This window comes from Rattus norvegicus, chromosome 1 (genome assembly GCF_021556685.1).
Source record: "Rattus norvegicus strain SHRSP/BbbUtx chromosome 1, alternate assembly SHRSP_T2T, whole genome shotgun sequence".
Taxonomy (NCBI): Eukaryota; Metazoa; Chordata; class Mammalia; order Rodentia; family Muridae; genus Rattus; species Rattus norvegicus.
The window spans coordinates 58,637,971-58,651,575 of record NC_141534.1 but is presented as its reverse complement, the minus strand read 5'-3'; the positions used below and the strand labels follow the sequence as shown (position 1 = coordinate 58,651,575).

The 13,605-nt window shown below is 37.9% G+C and overlaps 1 protein-coding gene across 3 annotated transcripts in view; it reads right to left on the bottom strand.

Moving 5' to 3' along the window:
- Positions 1 to 7,876: 7,876 nt before the first annotated feature.
- The window catches only part of Vom2r8 (vomeronasal 2 receptor, 8), a 39,648-nt gene continuing 33,919 nt past the window's right edge, over positions 7,877 to 13,605 (bottom strand). For all 3 annotated transcript variants that reach the window (NM_001099464.1, XM_087590438.1, XM_087590449.1), the window contains one exon: positions 7,877 to 8,805. In NM_001099464.1, the coding sequence (NP_001092934.1) occupies positions 7,877 to 8,805 (929 nt within the window). The remainder of the gene's footprint in view (positions 8,806 to 13,605) is intronic.

Genomic DNA, 13,605 nt, shown 5'->3' with positions numbered 1-13,605 from the left:
AAGACAGCCCAGCTAGAAGAACATATCCTACAGATAGGCAAAAGCCTTTTTGATTGCCCTTCTCCAGTTCTTTTAAACCCTTATGAAGACTAAGCTGGAGGTATGCTACATATGTGCAGGGCTCTATGTCCAGACTGGTATGTTCTTTGATTGTTGGTTCTGTCTACGAAATCTCCAAGGATCTAGGTTAGTTGACTCTTTTCATCTTCCTGTGGAATCTCTATTCCCTTAAGTATCCTCAATCACTTCCCTAAGAGTTTCTGAATTCCATGCATTGTTTAGCTGTGGGTTTCTTGATCTGAGTCACTTGCTGGGTGGAGTTACTCCACCCAGAGGACAGCCATGTTAGACTCTTGTCTACAAGCACAACAAAGTATCATTGATAGTATCTGGGATTGGTGCTCACACATTGGATGGGACTCTAGTAGGGCTGATAACTGCTTGGTCATTCCCTCAGTCTCTACTCCATCCCTTATCCTTACATTTTGTGTAGAGAGGATAAATTTTGTTGATTTTTTTCTTTTTTTTAAATTTTATTTGATATATTTTTATTTATTTTTTTAAATTTTTTATTATATATTTCTTTACTTACATTTCAAAGGTTATTCCTCTTCCAGGTTTTCTGTCCATAAGCCCCCATTCCTTCCCTTCCTCTCCCCCATATGAGTATTTCCCCTATTCATTCCCTTATTGCCCTTCCCCATATTCCCCTGCACTGGGGGTCCAACCTTGGCAAGACTGAGGGCTTTCCCTTCCACTGGTCACACCCGAACTCATCTGATTTTTTTAAATTTACATTTCAAATTGTATTCCCTTTCCTGGTTTCCTGTCCATAAGCTCCTTATCCCCCTCTCTCCTTCTTCTAAAAGGGTTGTTCCACTCCCCTTCCATACCCTGTAACCACCACTTGACATTCCCCCACACTGGGGGTCCAACCTTTGCATGAACAAACGGCTTGTCCTTCCTTGGGTGCCCAATAAGACCATCCTCTGCTACGTATGGAGCTAGAGCCATGGGTCAGTCCACGTATAGTATTTGGGTAATGTTTTAGTCCCTGGGAGCTCTGGTTGGTTGGCATTGTTCTTTTTATGGGATTGTAATCGCTTTTTGCTCTATCAATCCTTTCTCTCCTTCCTCCAATGGGGACCACATTCTCAGTACAATGGTTTGCTGCTAGGATTTACCTCTGTATTTGATATGCTCTGCTGTGCCTCTCAAGAGACAGCTATATCAGGCACACAAATTGCTGAATTCCTATTATCATCAAAAATACATAGCTGTGTAAATTATTGGAACTTTTGCTTTCTTAATCTAAAAGGAGACACAAAAGGATATTTAAACCATTTATTTTTAATCTTTCTATATTTGTAAGCACTCAAAATTTTCCAATTGTTATTTTGTTACATTAAAATAAAGTATAGTTTTGAGAGTAATAACATGAAGCAGGGTGATAAATTTTAGAAGGCCAAAAAAATAAAAATAAAAATACAATTGAATTCTGTATCTGAGTGAATGACTTGTGTCACCTGTAATTTTTTTCATTATGTTATTTATTTACTCATATTATACCCAGATTGCTGCCCCTGACTCGTGGTCTCTTCTTTACAACCTGACCAGCAGGTTTGTTGAGAAGTTCCTCTCACAGTGAGGCCAAACAAGGGAACCCAGTTGGAGAATTCATTCTTAAGAGGGATAAAAGTTTTAGGGACAAGCCTCATTCTAGTTTTTAAGGCACTCACAAGTAGACTGAGTTATACATTTGCTAAATATGTGCTGGGACCTTGGTTCAGTCCCTGTTTGGTTGCTGGCTCAGTATTGAGATCCACCAAGGGTCAAGCTTAGTTCATTCTGTTGTCTTCCTGTGGAAATCCTAACCCTTTCATGGCCCTCATTTTTCCCTACACTTAAGAATCTCCAAGCTATGTCCAGTTTTTGACTGTAGGTCTCTAAATTTCTTTCAGTCATCTGCTGAGTGGATCCTCTCAGAGCAAAGTTATGCTAGGCTCCTTTCTGCAAGCATAACAAAGTATTATTTATAGTGTCACGGATTGGTGCTTGCTCATGGAAAGGTTCTCATATTGGGCAAGTTATTTGCTGGCTATTCCTTGAGTCTCTGTTCCATCCTTGTCCATGCATAAATTGTTGACAGCACAAACATTGGGACAAAAAATTTGTAGGCTATTTCGTGCTCTTATTGCTCTACTGGCAGGGGTGGGGTCCTATCTCACTATACCATGTGTATTCTTCAGTTTCCATATTTCTGTGGAAAGCTGACTTGCCTGAGACCCCAACACTGAGATAATTGGGACAGAAAAAGAACATATGAAAATTCACCTAAAGGACAAGCTCAGTGGAAAAAACCTAATGTTCTAGTTAAAGTGCCAATACCAACCTGGTGTTCAGCGGTGCTCAGTAACAAGGCTTGCCAGACGTGCTGATACAAATCTGTTGGTCCAATAGGTTTGCCAAGTGGAGGTTCCTGACATTTTGTTGGGAGCTCACTTCATACAGACCTAGGACTTGTGACCTTTGCAAAAGAGCCAGCTTCCTATGGACCCCTACAGATCTAGAGCTTGTGACCTTTTGCTGAGAGGTAATTTCCTATAGACCCATGGATTGTGACCTTCTGCAATGGGCCAACTTCCAGCAAAACCTAGGCCAACATCCCACATGATTGAGCCAGCTACCCTATTGGCTAGTACATCAAGGTCTCCCAGTCTCCTGAAGGCTTTCTCCTCCCCCTGCCTTGCTACTGTATATAACCAGAGCTGGCTAGCACTAAATTTGAGGCATTGATCAGACTCTTGTCTTGGTGTCCTTCTTTGTGTCTCTTGTCTCCCATTCTCTTCCAGGTACCCTCTGGACCCTCGTTGACTGTTCTGCAGGAAGGGACATATTTCCATTGGTATTTATCTCATCTAAGGTCACATGTATTAACTCCTGGAAGCCTCCCCAATCTCAAGGTTGTGGCACATCTTAGACAGTACCTCATACTGAAACACTGCTAACTACTGATTTCCTTTCCTGTCCTTCTATACCTGCCACCAGTTTCTCTCCACATCTGACCTTGAACTTGATTGCCCTTATTCCTCTCTCCATCCCTTCTCCCTCCCAGGTCCTTCCCTCTATCTCCATCCAATTTTGCTTCCACTACTAAGTGAAATCCAAGCTCCTTGCTTGGGATTTCCTTTTCGTTTAGCTTCCTGTAGTTTATGAAGAGTGTCTTATATATCCTAAACTTTATGGATAATTTCCCTTGTAAATGAGTACATATCATGCATATTCTTTTAGTTCTTAGTTAACTTACTCAGAATAATATTTTCTAGTCATTTCTTTTTTCCATATGAATTTGAAGACTGTGTAGTCAAGGTCTGTAAAGAACTTCATTGGAATTTGGTGGGAATTGCACTGCACCTGTAGATTGTTTTGGGTACAATGGCTGTTTTCATTATTTTAATCCCACTGATCCATAAGCATAGTAGACATTCCCATCTTATGATATCTTCTTCAACTTCTCTCTTCAGGGACTTGATATTCTTATCATACCGCTATTTAACTTACTTGGATAGAATTCTATCAAGATATTTCAAATTATGTGTGGCTATTGTTGTAAAGGGGTTTGTTTCCCTAATTTCTATCTCAGCCCATTTTTCCTCCATGTAAATGACTACATATTTCTTTAATTATTTTTAACCAGCCTTTACTGAAGGAGTTTATCAGCTGGAGGAATTTTCTGGGAGAATCATAAGTATCAAATAGCGATACTTCAACTTCTTATGTTTAAATTTATTTCACCTTGATATTCTTTTCTTGTTTTACTGAATATATAGGGATCACCCTTCTATCATCCATAATTTTAGTGGAATTGGCTGATGTTTCTCTCCATTTAATCTGATGTTCATTATTGACTTGTTGTATACTGCTTTTATTATGTTTAGAAATGTACATTTTATACTTGATAAAACTAAGAATTTTAACATGAAGGGATGTTAGATTTTTTTCAAAGGGTTTTTTCAATGTCTAATGAGATGATCATGTGATTTTTTTCAATTTCTTTATATGGTAGATTGTGCTGATGGATTTTCATATACTCTGTCATCCCTGTATCCCTGGGATGAAGCCTACTTAAAATGGTGAATGATATTTTTTTATCCATGGATTCAGTTTTGTGAAAATTTCATTGAGTATTTTTGCATTGTTGTTCATAACAGAAATTTGCCTGAAATTTTCTTTCTTTATTATTTGTGTGGCTTAGGTATAAGGGTGATTATCACCTCATAAAATGACACTAGCAGTGTTTTTGTTTTTTTTCGTTCTATTTACTGGACTAGTGGAGAAGTATTGGTACAAGTTCTTTTTTGAAAGTTGTGTAACAGTCTGGACTAAAACCATCTTCTTTGGGATTTTTCTTTGTTTGGGAGACTTAATAACTGCTTCCATTGCCGCAAGGTTTATAGGTCTGTTTAGATAGCTTACCTGATCTTGATTGTATTTTATTTTAATTTTCTTATTTCTATTTTCATGTCTTCCTTTTAATTTTGTATTTTGTTAATTTGGATATAGCCTCTGTGCCTTTCAAATGGTTTGGCTAAGGGTTTGTCTATCTTGTTGATTTTCTCAAAGAAAAAAAAACACTTGATTTTGTTGATTCTTTGTATTCTCTTTGGTACAATTAATAGTTCTCAGCATGGAATTTGACTGTTTCCTAGCACCTACTTCTCTTTAGTGTATATGCTTCATTTTGTTCTAGAGTTTTCAGATGTGCTATGTCTTAGTCAGAGTTTCTAATCCTGCACAAACATCATGACCGAGAAGCAAATTGGGAAGGAAAGGGTGTATTTAGCTTATAATTCAGTGTTGCTGTTCATTATTAGAGGAAGTCAGGACTGGAACTCAAGCAGGGCACGAAGTAGGAGCTGATGCAGAGGCCATGGAGGGATGTTTCTTACTGGCTTGCTTTCCCTGGCTTGCTCAGCTTGCTTTCCTATAGAACCCAAGACTACCATCCCAGAAACAGCACCACTCCCAATAGGCTTGTCTTTGCCCCTTGATCTCTAGTTGAGAAAATGCCTTACAGCTGTGTCTCATGGAGGCCCTTTCTCAACTGAGGTACCTTTCTCTGTGATAACTTCAGCTTGTGTCAAGTTGACACATAAAACCAGCCAGTACATGCCATTAAGTTGTTAGTGTGTAGACTCTCCAATTTCTTTATGAAGGCACACAGTGCTATGAACTTTCCTTTTAAAACTGCTTTCATTGTGGCACACATATTTGTGCATGTTGTGCCCTCATGTTCCTTGAATTCTAGAAAATTTAACTTATTTCTTTATTTCCTTCCTGACCATTTATCATTTGTGTGGCAGTGGACCGTGACTCTGGAAAGAAAATCTGGTAAAGTTGAGTGGATTCAGCATCAGTGGCAATTCTCATAATTGAGATTGTAGGGGTTTAAATATACTCCTGACCAGGTTCCTATTTTCAAACATGTGACCACAACACCCATGGAGAAAACTATGATAATCAGTCGTGTAGGGGCAACACCATGCATGCCCTTCTATATGCAGATGTGACATCCCTATCATATCAGACCAAGTCAGTAGAAAGCATCAACCGTTATACCCCAACCCACCCAAATGTATATAAGATCCTTTCTGCAAGGAATAAAGTGTCTTTATTTCATCAAAGACCATCTGAGTGTGCCTGTTCTATTCAGGTGTAACACCTGACAAGAAACACATTCTCTTTAAAAGCATTACTTTCTGGAAGCTACTAGGCCCTACTGCCATCAATTGCTTCTTGGTGGCCACTTCCTTAGCTCTTAGCCACCTGCTGCATACTGTCATCTGCTAACAACTCTGGAACAGCAATCTTGGCTCCTCTTTGTGCTCTGTTTCCCACCACCTGCCACTGACTTCAGGGCATCTGGGGGCCTGGAAGAGGCACTGCAGCCCTAGATCCTCTGGCTCCCCCTCCTGGTGCTGCAACTCTTTGGCTTCTCCAGCCAAAGAGCCCCTCAGCATCTAGCACAAAATATCTTAATGACTTTTTAAAGTTTTCTTTGTTCTGATTATCTTGTCTCTGAGTAAATACAGGGGAAGAACTTCCAAAATTATCCCGGATCCAGACCCTCATAAGGAGATCTCTGGTATCTTCAAGTGTACAGATAATGACATTTTTCTAAAGGCGCGGGGGGGGGGGGTAATATCCTCAGGACAGACTTGCAGAACATTATAAAAAATATTCTGAAGAGAAGGCATAATTGATACATCAGAAATTTCCCATCCTTCTAATATCCTCATGTTTTAGAAATATTAAAATTTCCCCAAACCTGCAACAACAGGAAATCAGGACAAAATTTTGAAGACAGTATAAGGGTGATTTTAACATACAATTTGCTTTGCTGGATCGTTGTTTAAAAAATGTGCTGGTTTTATGACCTTTGCTGTTCTTATAAGATATCACTGTACCAATATGCTTTCAGTAGACTGGTAATTGTGTACTTCTCTCCAAGACACAACACTTTTGAAAGGAGGGGGCACCAAGGCCAGATAATCTTACTGATGCGATTATGTTCTTACAGAAAGGAGCCTAGCCTGGCTGCCCTCTGAGAGGCCATATCAACATCTGCCCCAACCAGCAGGGCAGTCAGAGGAGATTGGTGACTACCTAGGAGAGAATGGAGGACAGGCGACACAAAGAAGGACTCCAAGACAGGAGTCTAATCAAGTCGACCAATTTTATTTTTTCCCAAGACTGAATTTATACCATAGCAGGGGTAATAGAGGGAGGGGGGAAGTGGGAAATATTTACGCAAGCCAAGGACACTGTGCTCTTGTTGTCAGGTAGTCAGCTGACATCAACAGGATGTTGGTTTCTCAGAAAGGTTACAAGTTTGTCATGTCATTAGGTAACCTGATCACCAGATTTGTATTAGCATCTGTAGCTGGCTGGGGATTTTCCATCGTCCTGCCCTTTTAATGAACCCAGTCATCATACTTTCAACTTACCATTTTTCCATTTTATCTTATTTAACTCTAATTATAGTACTAACATAAATAATGGTGGGTCTTAAGGGCATAGCTCCCAACAAACATTTGAGTGAAGAAGATGTAGTTACTTATACCCAACCATTGGACTGAAGTTGGGATCCCTATGGTTGAATTAGGTAAACGATTGAAGAACCTAAAGGAAGAGGGCAACCCCAAAGGAAGACCCATACTCTCAACTAACCTTTACCCATGGGAGATCCCAGAGACTGAGTTACCAGCCAGGCTGGTCTGTGGACTCTGTTACATTTATAGCAGAGGATTTCCTGGTCTGGCCTCAGTCGGAGAAGATGCATCTAATTTTTGGTAGATTTGGGGCCCCAGGGTACAAGGAAGCCTAAGGGGGGCATAGAGTGGGGCATTCTTTCAGGAGTAAGGCTGAGGAAGAAAGGCATGAGAAAGTATGGGAGAGGGTACTAGGAATAGGGCAATGGCTAGAATGTTACAAATAAAATAATAAAAAAATGATATTCCAAGTTCTGTTTCTAATTCAGGCAGAGAAAAACTATCTATCCAGTTCAAAGGCAAATAAAAAAACATGAAAAGAAAGTTTATATCAAAGAAAGATACAGAAATTCAACATGTTCCATGTATGACACCACTTAGACTAGAAACAATGGAGGCTCGGAAAGTAGTTGTGGTTTTCAAAACTAGATAACAAAACAAAAAAGGCTCTCATACTAGGATATTATAATACAATTGAATAAAGAAAATAACCTAACAGAATTCAATGCACATTATAATTTTCGAGCACATTCTTAGAAAAATATATGGAATGCAATTAAACCATTTATAAGGCTATTAATATGAAAGTTAATTTGTTTTTGGAACTATGTTTTAAGAGACTTGTTTCTTCTAGAATGCATTTTGTCTCTGATATAATGAAATGTATTCTCATTTGGTCTGAATAAGATAATGTAACACTTAGGGGCAAATATGAAGCTAAGGAGTGCTATGCTGGAAGCCAAGATAGAAAATATTTCTGTAGCAACCATGAATTTCCCCATAGTGCTATGGTAGACAGGAAGAAAGGTGATCCAGACACAAAAGAACACTAGCAAGCTGAGTGACAGAAATTTGGATTCATTGAATGAATCAGGCAGAGTTCTAGACAAGAAGGCCATGGTATAACCCCCAAGTGCCAAGAAGCAGAGGTATCCCAGGGTACAGTGGAAGGCAACAGATGAACCCTTGTTGCAAAATATAATGATGTGTCCATGTTCAGCATGAAAATCTTGGTCGATGAATGGAGGAGAGGTTGCCATCCATATTCCACAAATAAAAACTTGGATTAGGGTACAGATAGGAATGATGTAGTTTGGGGCCCTGGATTTCATTAGCCACCTTATCATTCTCCCTGGAAAAGTGGCCTTGAATGCAATAACCACAGTAATAGCTTTGGCCAACACAGTGGCAAGAGCTACAGTGAATACAACTCCAAATGTGATCTGCTGCATGATGCAGGTGTCTTTGTTTGGCTGGCCAATGAAAGTCAAAGAACAAAGAAAACAGAAAGTAAGTGTGATAAGCAAAATGTAACTGAGAGCTTGGTTATTGGCTTTCACAATAGGAGTGTCTCTGTATTTCACAAAAATGCCAATAACAAAGGCTGTGAGTGTAGATAAACACAGAGCTATGCTGGCAAGACTCATCCCCAAGGGATCTTGATATGCCAGAAAGCTCACAGCTTTCTGGAGGCAATGGTTCTTCTCCGTATTTGCATAATGACTCTCTGGACACTTCAGACACTGATCCACATCTGGTCAGAAATGTAGGTTATCATGAGACCATGAGTCCAGGCTGGGTTGATGCTTTATTTCTGAGACATTGTTTAATAACTGCACTCTTACTGATGTTACATTTCTTTGCTTTCTCAGGGACAAAGTAATAAGCACATTGTTGTATACAATTGTATATTTGTAAAGTAACCTTCTTTCTTATATATTTCTTTTTGTATTTATGTTCACATAAAATGTTTTGATCCAATCCATCTCTCTTTTCTATTTTTAATGTTTATTCCTTCCCTCATTTTTTCCTCCCAAAATAATGTGTTCTCTGTCTATCTCTGTTTCTCTATCTCTCTTTCTGTCTCTCTCTGTGTCTCTCTGTGTCTCTGTCTCTCTCTCTGTCTCTCTCTGTCTCTCTCTGTCTGTCTGTCTCTCTCTCTCTCTCTCTCTCTCTCTCTCTCTCTCTCTCTCTCTCTCTCACTCTCTATTACCAGTGTATACATTGTTGGGTATGGCTTCAGTTGGACAACAGACATTCAGGGTCTACACTGTTAAAGAAATGTGGTGTTTCCGTTTGTATTGCAAGGTACTTCCAGGAACTTCTTCAATAATCCATCTTGATTATATTTATTTAAATTGAACTAGCCTAATGCTTTTGCTCTTCTACAAATTTTCTCTGCCTTTTCTGACATTGCTATATACCTTTTGGAAGTAACTAGAATAGTGAGTTATATTGAATAAATGTATCAGATATCACTTCATAAATAAAATAGACTTTTGAATTATACATGCAGAACTTATTACAGAGACAATATTTTTGCAACACATTTCAATTAATTGTGAGAGACAATATATGAGTCTTAAATTCAATTTTCTTCTTAAAATTCTTTGTTTTTAATTTTTTTTATTCTCTGCTGGAGTTTAGTGAGGAGAGCCTATTCCATTACACTTAATATTACATAAGTAAATGCTCAAAACATACCCAATATAATGATTTCATGACATTTGAGAAAAGGAGTTATTTCACATAAATAGGAAATCATTACAAGATTTGAAAGACTTTAGAAAACAGTTGTATCATTCTCTGCTCTTGTAATTTTGTAAAAACGATGATTAACATAAAATTTATATGCCAAGATTTGTGTGTCACATTATCACTAGGTCCAAATATCTCTAAATTTCTTATGTGAATTGATCACTAGACATTAAATTTTATTTTACTAATAATACCAATTTTACTTTAGTAATAGTAATATATCTCAACTTTTAGAAGGTATTACTTTAATGTATATTTGTTAATCAGCAATATTTTTACATTTGCAGTGCTTTGCATTTCTTTGAACTGTGTAATGATGGACAGTAGAGTTATTCAACACAACTCCTGTCTTTTCAGTCTTTTTGAGTGATACACTGTTATTATGTATACACAGAATACATTCCCAAACTGACATGGTGACACACATGTATACATATATTCACACATACCCCACCACAATACATAAATATGTATGTATTTATATACATATATGTATATATGTATATTTATATGAATATTTAGTCACATTTATTTACTATATCTATAATACATATGCATTTTTGGCTAAAGGTTGATAGTAATATTTACTATTAAAGATTGATGGTATTTATAAAAGACAGTGTAGAAACTTCATAATAATCAGGAACCTCTGGAAACTAAAGAATCAGTATTATCCAAAAACTTCATGACATTTCTACATATAAACTTATGGCTGTGACAGCATGTACATGATAGGTACAAGCTCATGCATGACCAATAATCATAATGGATGGAAGATTAACATGAAGTCTCACTTTTACCTGAGGAGCTATAATAATTTCTTTTGTTGGTAAGAATAGTAGAATCAACATTCTTCATAATTGTGACCAATAGAAAGTATAGATTTCTATAGTTCAGGTATCACATTCAAACATATATGTAGGACAATTGGAGAGAAAAATTAAAAAATTGTAGAGAAAAGAAAACTTAAAATGAGTGGAGAGGTAGAGATGTGGTCCTTATGATTTTGCGGGCATGAATATTATCAAATATAGCATATTGGATTATGACAAAAATAAATAACTAGAATTTGAAATTTTTCTGTATTAATACAACCAAGACTTGGTTTTACTAGAGATAGAAATACAGAATGTTAATTTTCGTGTGTGTTGAAGATGCCGTAAATTTGCTCATTATATATCCTTCTTGGTCCAGATTATAAATTCCATAACATCTCTTAGAACTTGGTACATTTCTATATTAAAGACTGTTCAGGATTACTTGAGATTATAGTTGCAAATGATATATTTTCCTACATATAGCTGGGGAATATGAAAGGAATCCTACACGTTAAGAAAATTTAAATATTCAATTAGAGTAGAAAGTAAATATAATGGAGAAATCACACATAAAATTTCATTTTGCTCCTTGTATTGAAATGAGATAGATTCATTTATTTCATGTATGTGCATACACTGTCACTATCTTCAGAAACACAAGAAGACAGCATTGGATATCCATTACAGATGGTTGGAGCCACCTAGTGATTGCTGGGAATTGAACTCAGGACCTCTGGAAGAGCTGTCAGTGGTCTTAAACACTGAGTCATCTCTCCAGCCTCTTAAAAGCAGTCAGAAGTTGGAAAGACCTCCTAGGCTCACAAATTGGCAGGATTAATATGGTAAAAATTGCCACCTTGTCAAAAGCAATTTAAAGATTCAATGCAATCCCTATCAAAATTCCAACTCAATTCTACATTGAGTTAGAAAGACCAGTTGGCAAATTCATTTGGAATAACAAAAAACTCAGGATAAAGAAAACTATCCTTGACAATAAAAGAACTGGGGGAATTACCATCCCTGACCTCAAGCAATATTACAGAGCAATAGTGATTAAAAAATCTGTATGGTATTTGAATAGAGAAGGCAGGTAGATCAGTGGAATAGAATTGAAGACCCAGAAATGAACCCACACACCTATGGTCTCTTGCTCTTTGATGAAGGTGCTAAAGCCATTAAGGGGGGAAAAGATAGCATTTTCAACAAATGATGCTGGTTCAACTTGACTTCAGGATGTAAAGGAATGCAAATCCATCCATTCTTATCTCCTTGAACAAAGTTAAAAAACAAGTGGATCAAAGACCTCCACATAAAACCAGGTACACGCAAACTAATAGAAGAAAATGTGGGGAAGAGCCTTGAAAACATGGGCACTGGGGAAAATTTCCTGAACAGAACACCAAATGGCTTATGCTTTGAGATCAAGAATTGACTAATGGGACCTCGTATAGTTTGCAAAGCCTCTGTAAGGCAAAGGACACTGTCATTATGACAAAACCACAACCAATAGATTGGAAAGGGATCTTTACAATCCTACATCGAATAAAGGGCTTATATTCAATATATACAAAGAACTCAAGAAAGTAGACTTCAGAGAACCAAATAACCCTACTAGAAAGTGTGGTAGAGATCTAAAGAATTTTCAACTGAGGAATATCAAATGGCTGAGAAGCACCTAAAGAAATGTTCAACATCCTTAGTCATCAGGGAAATGCAAATCAAAACAACACTTAGATTCCATGTCACACCAATCAGAAGGACTAAGATCCAGGGACCACAGATGCTGGCAAAGATGTGGAGACAGAGGAACACTCCTCCATTGTTGGTGGGATTACAAGCTGGTGCAACTAATCGGGGATCAATCTGGAGTTTCCTGAAAATTAGACGACATACTACCTAAGGGCCCAGCTATACCACTCCTGGGCATATATCCACATATAACTAGGATGCATGCTCCACTATGTTCATAGCAGCCTTATTTATAATAGCCAGAAGATGAAAATAACCCAGATGCTCTTCATCAGAGGAATGGATACATGAAATGTGGTACATCCAATACAATGGAGAACTATTCACCTATTAAAAACAATTACTTCATGAAATACATAGGCAAGTGGATGAACTAGAAAATATAATCCTGAGTGAAGTAACCCAATCACAGAAAACCACTCATGGTATGTACTCACTGATAAGTGGATATTTACCCAATAGCTCGGATTACCTAAAATACAATCCACAGAACACACGAAGCTCAAGAAGAAGAACAAAGTGTAGATATTTCAGTCCTTCTTAGAAAGTGGAACAAAAATATTCATAGGAGATATGGAGACAATGTTTGGAGCAGAGTGACGAAATGGCCATTCAGAGCCTGCCTCATCTGGACATCCAACCCATATAACTACAGCTACCAAACCCCGACAATATTCCTGATGCCAAGAAGTGCTTCCTATCAGGAGCCTGATATAGCTGTCTTCTGAAATGATCTGCCCAAGCAAGACAAACACAGAGGCGAATGCTAACAGCAAAACAATGAACTGAGGACTGGGTCCCTATTGGAGGAGGTAGAGAAAGGATTGAAGGAACTCCTAGTGTTTGCAATCCCATAAGAACAACAATACCAACCAACCATAGCTCCCAGGGACTAAATCACCATCCAAAGAGTACACGTGGACAGACCCATGGCTCCAGTATCATATGTAGCAGAGGATGGCCTTGTTGGGCACCAGTGGGAGGAGAAGCCCTCGGTTTTGACAAGGCTGGACCCCACAGTATAGGGGAATGACAGGGTAGAAAGGAAGGAAGGGTTGGTTCATTGTATGGTGGAAAACCCTCATAGAAGGAGGTGGGGCATGGGGTAAGGGGTTTATGAAAAAGTTTAGAAAAAAGGTATACCATTTGAAATGAAAATTAAAAAATCCAATAAAAATAGAAGAAAATAATTTATAAAGAATAAAAGAAATGAGATAGAAATTAATGTA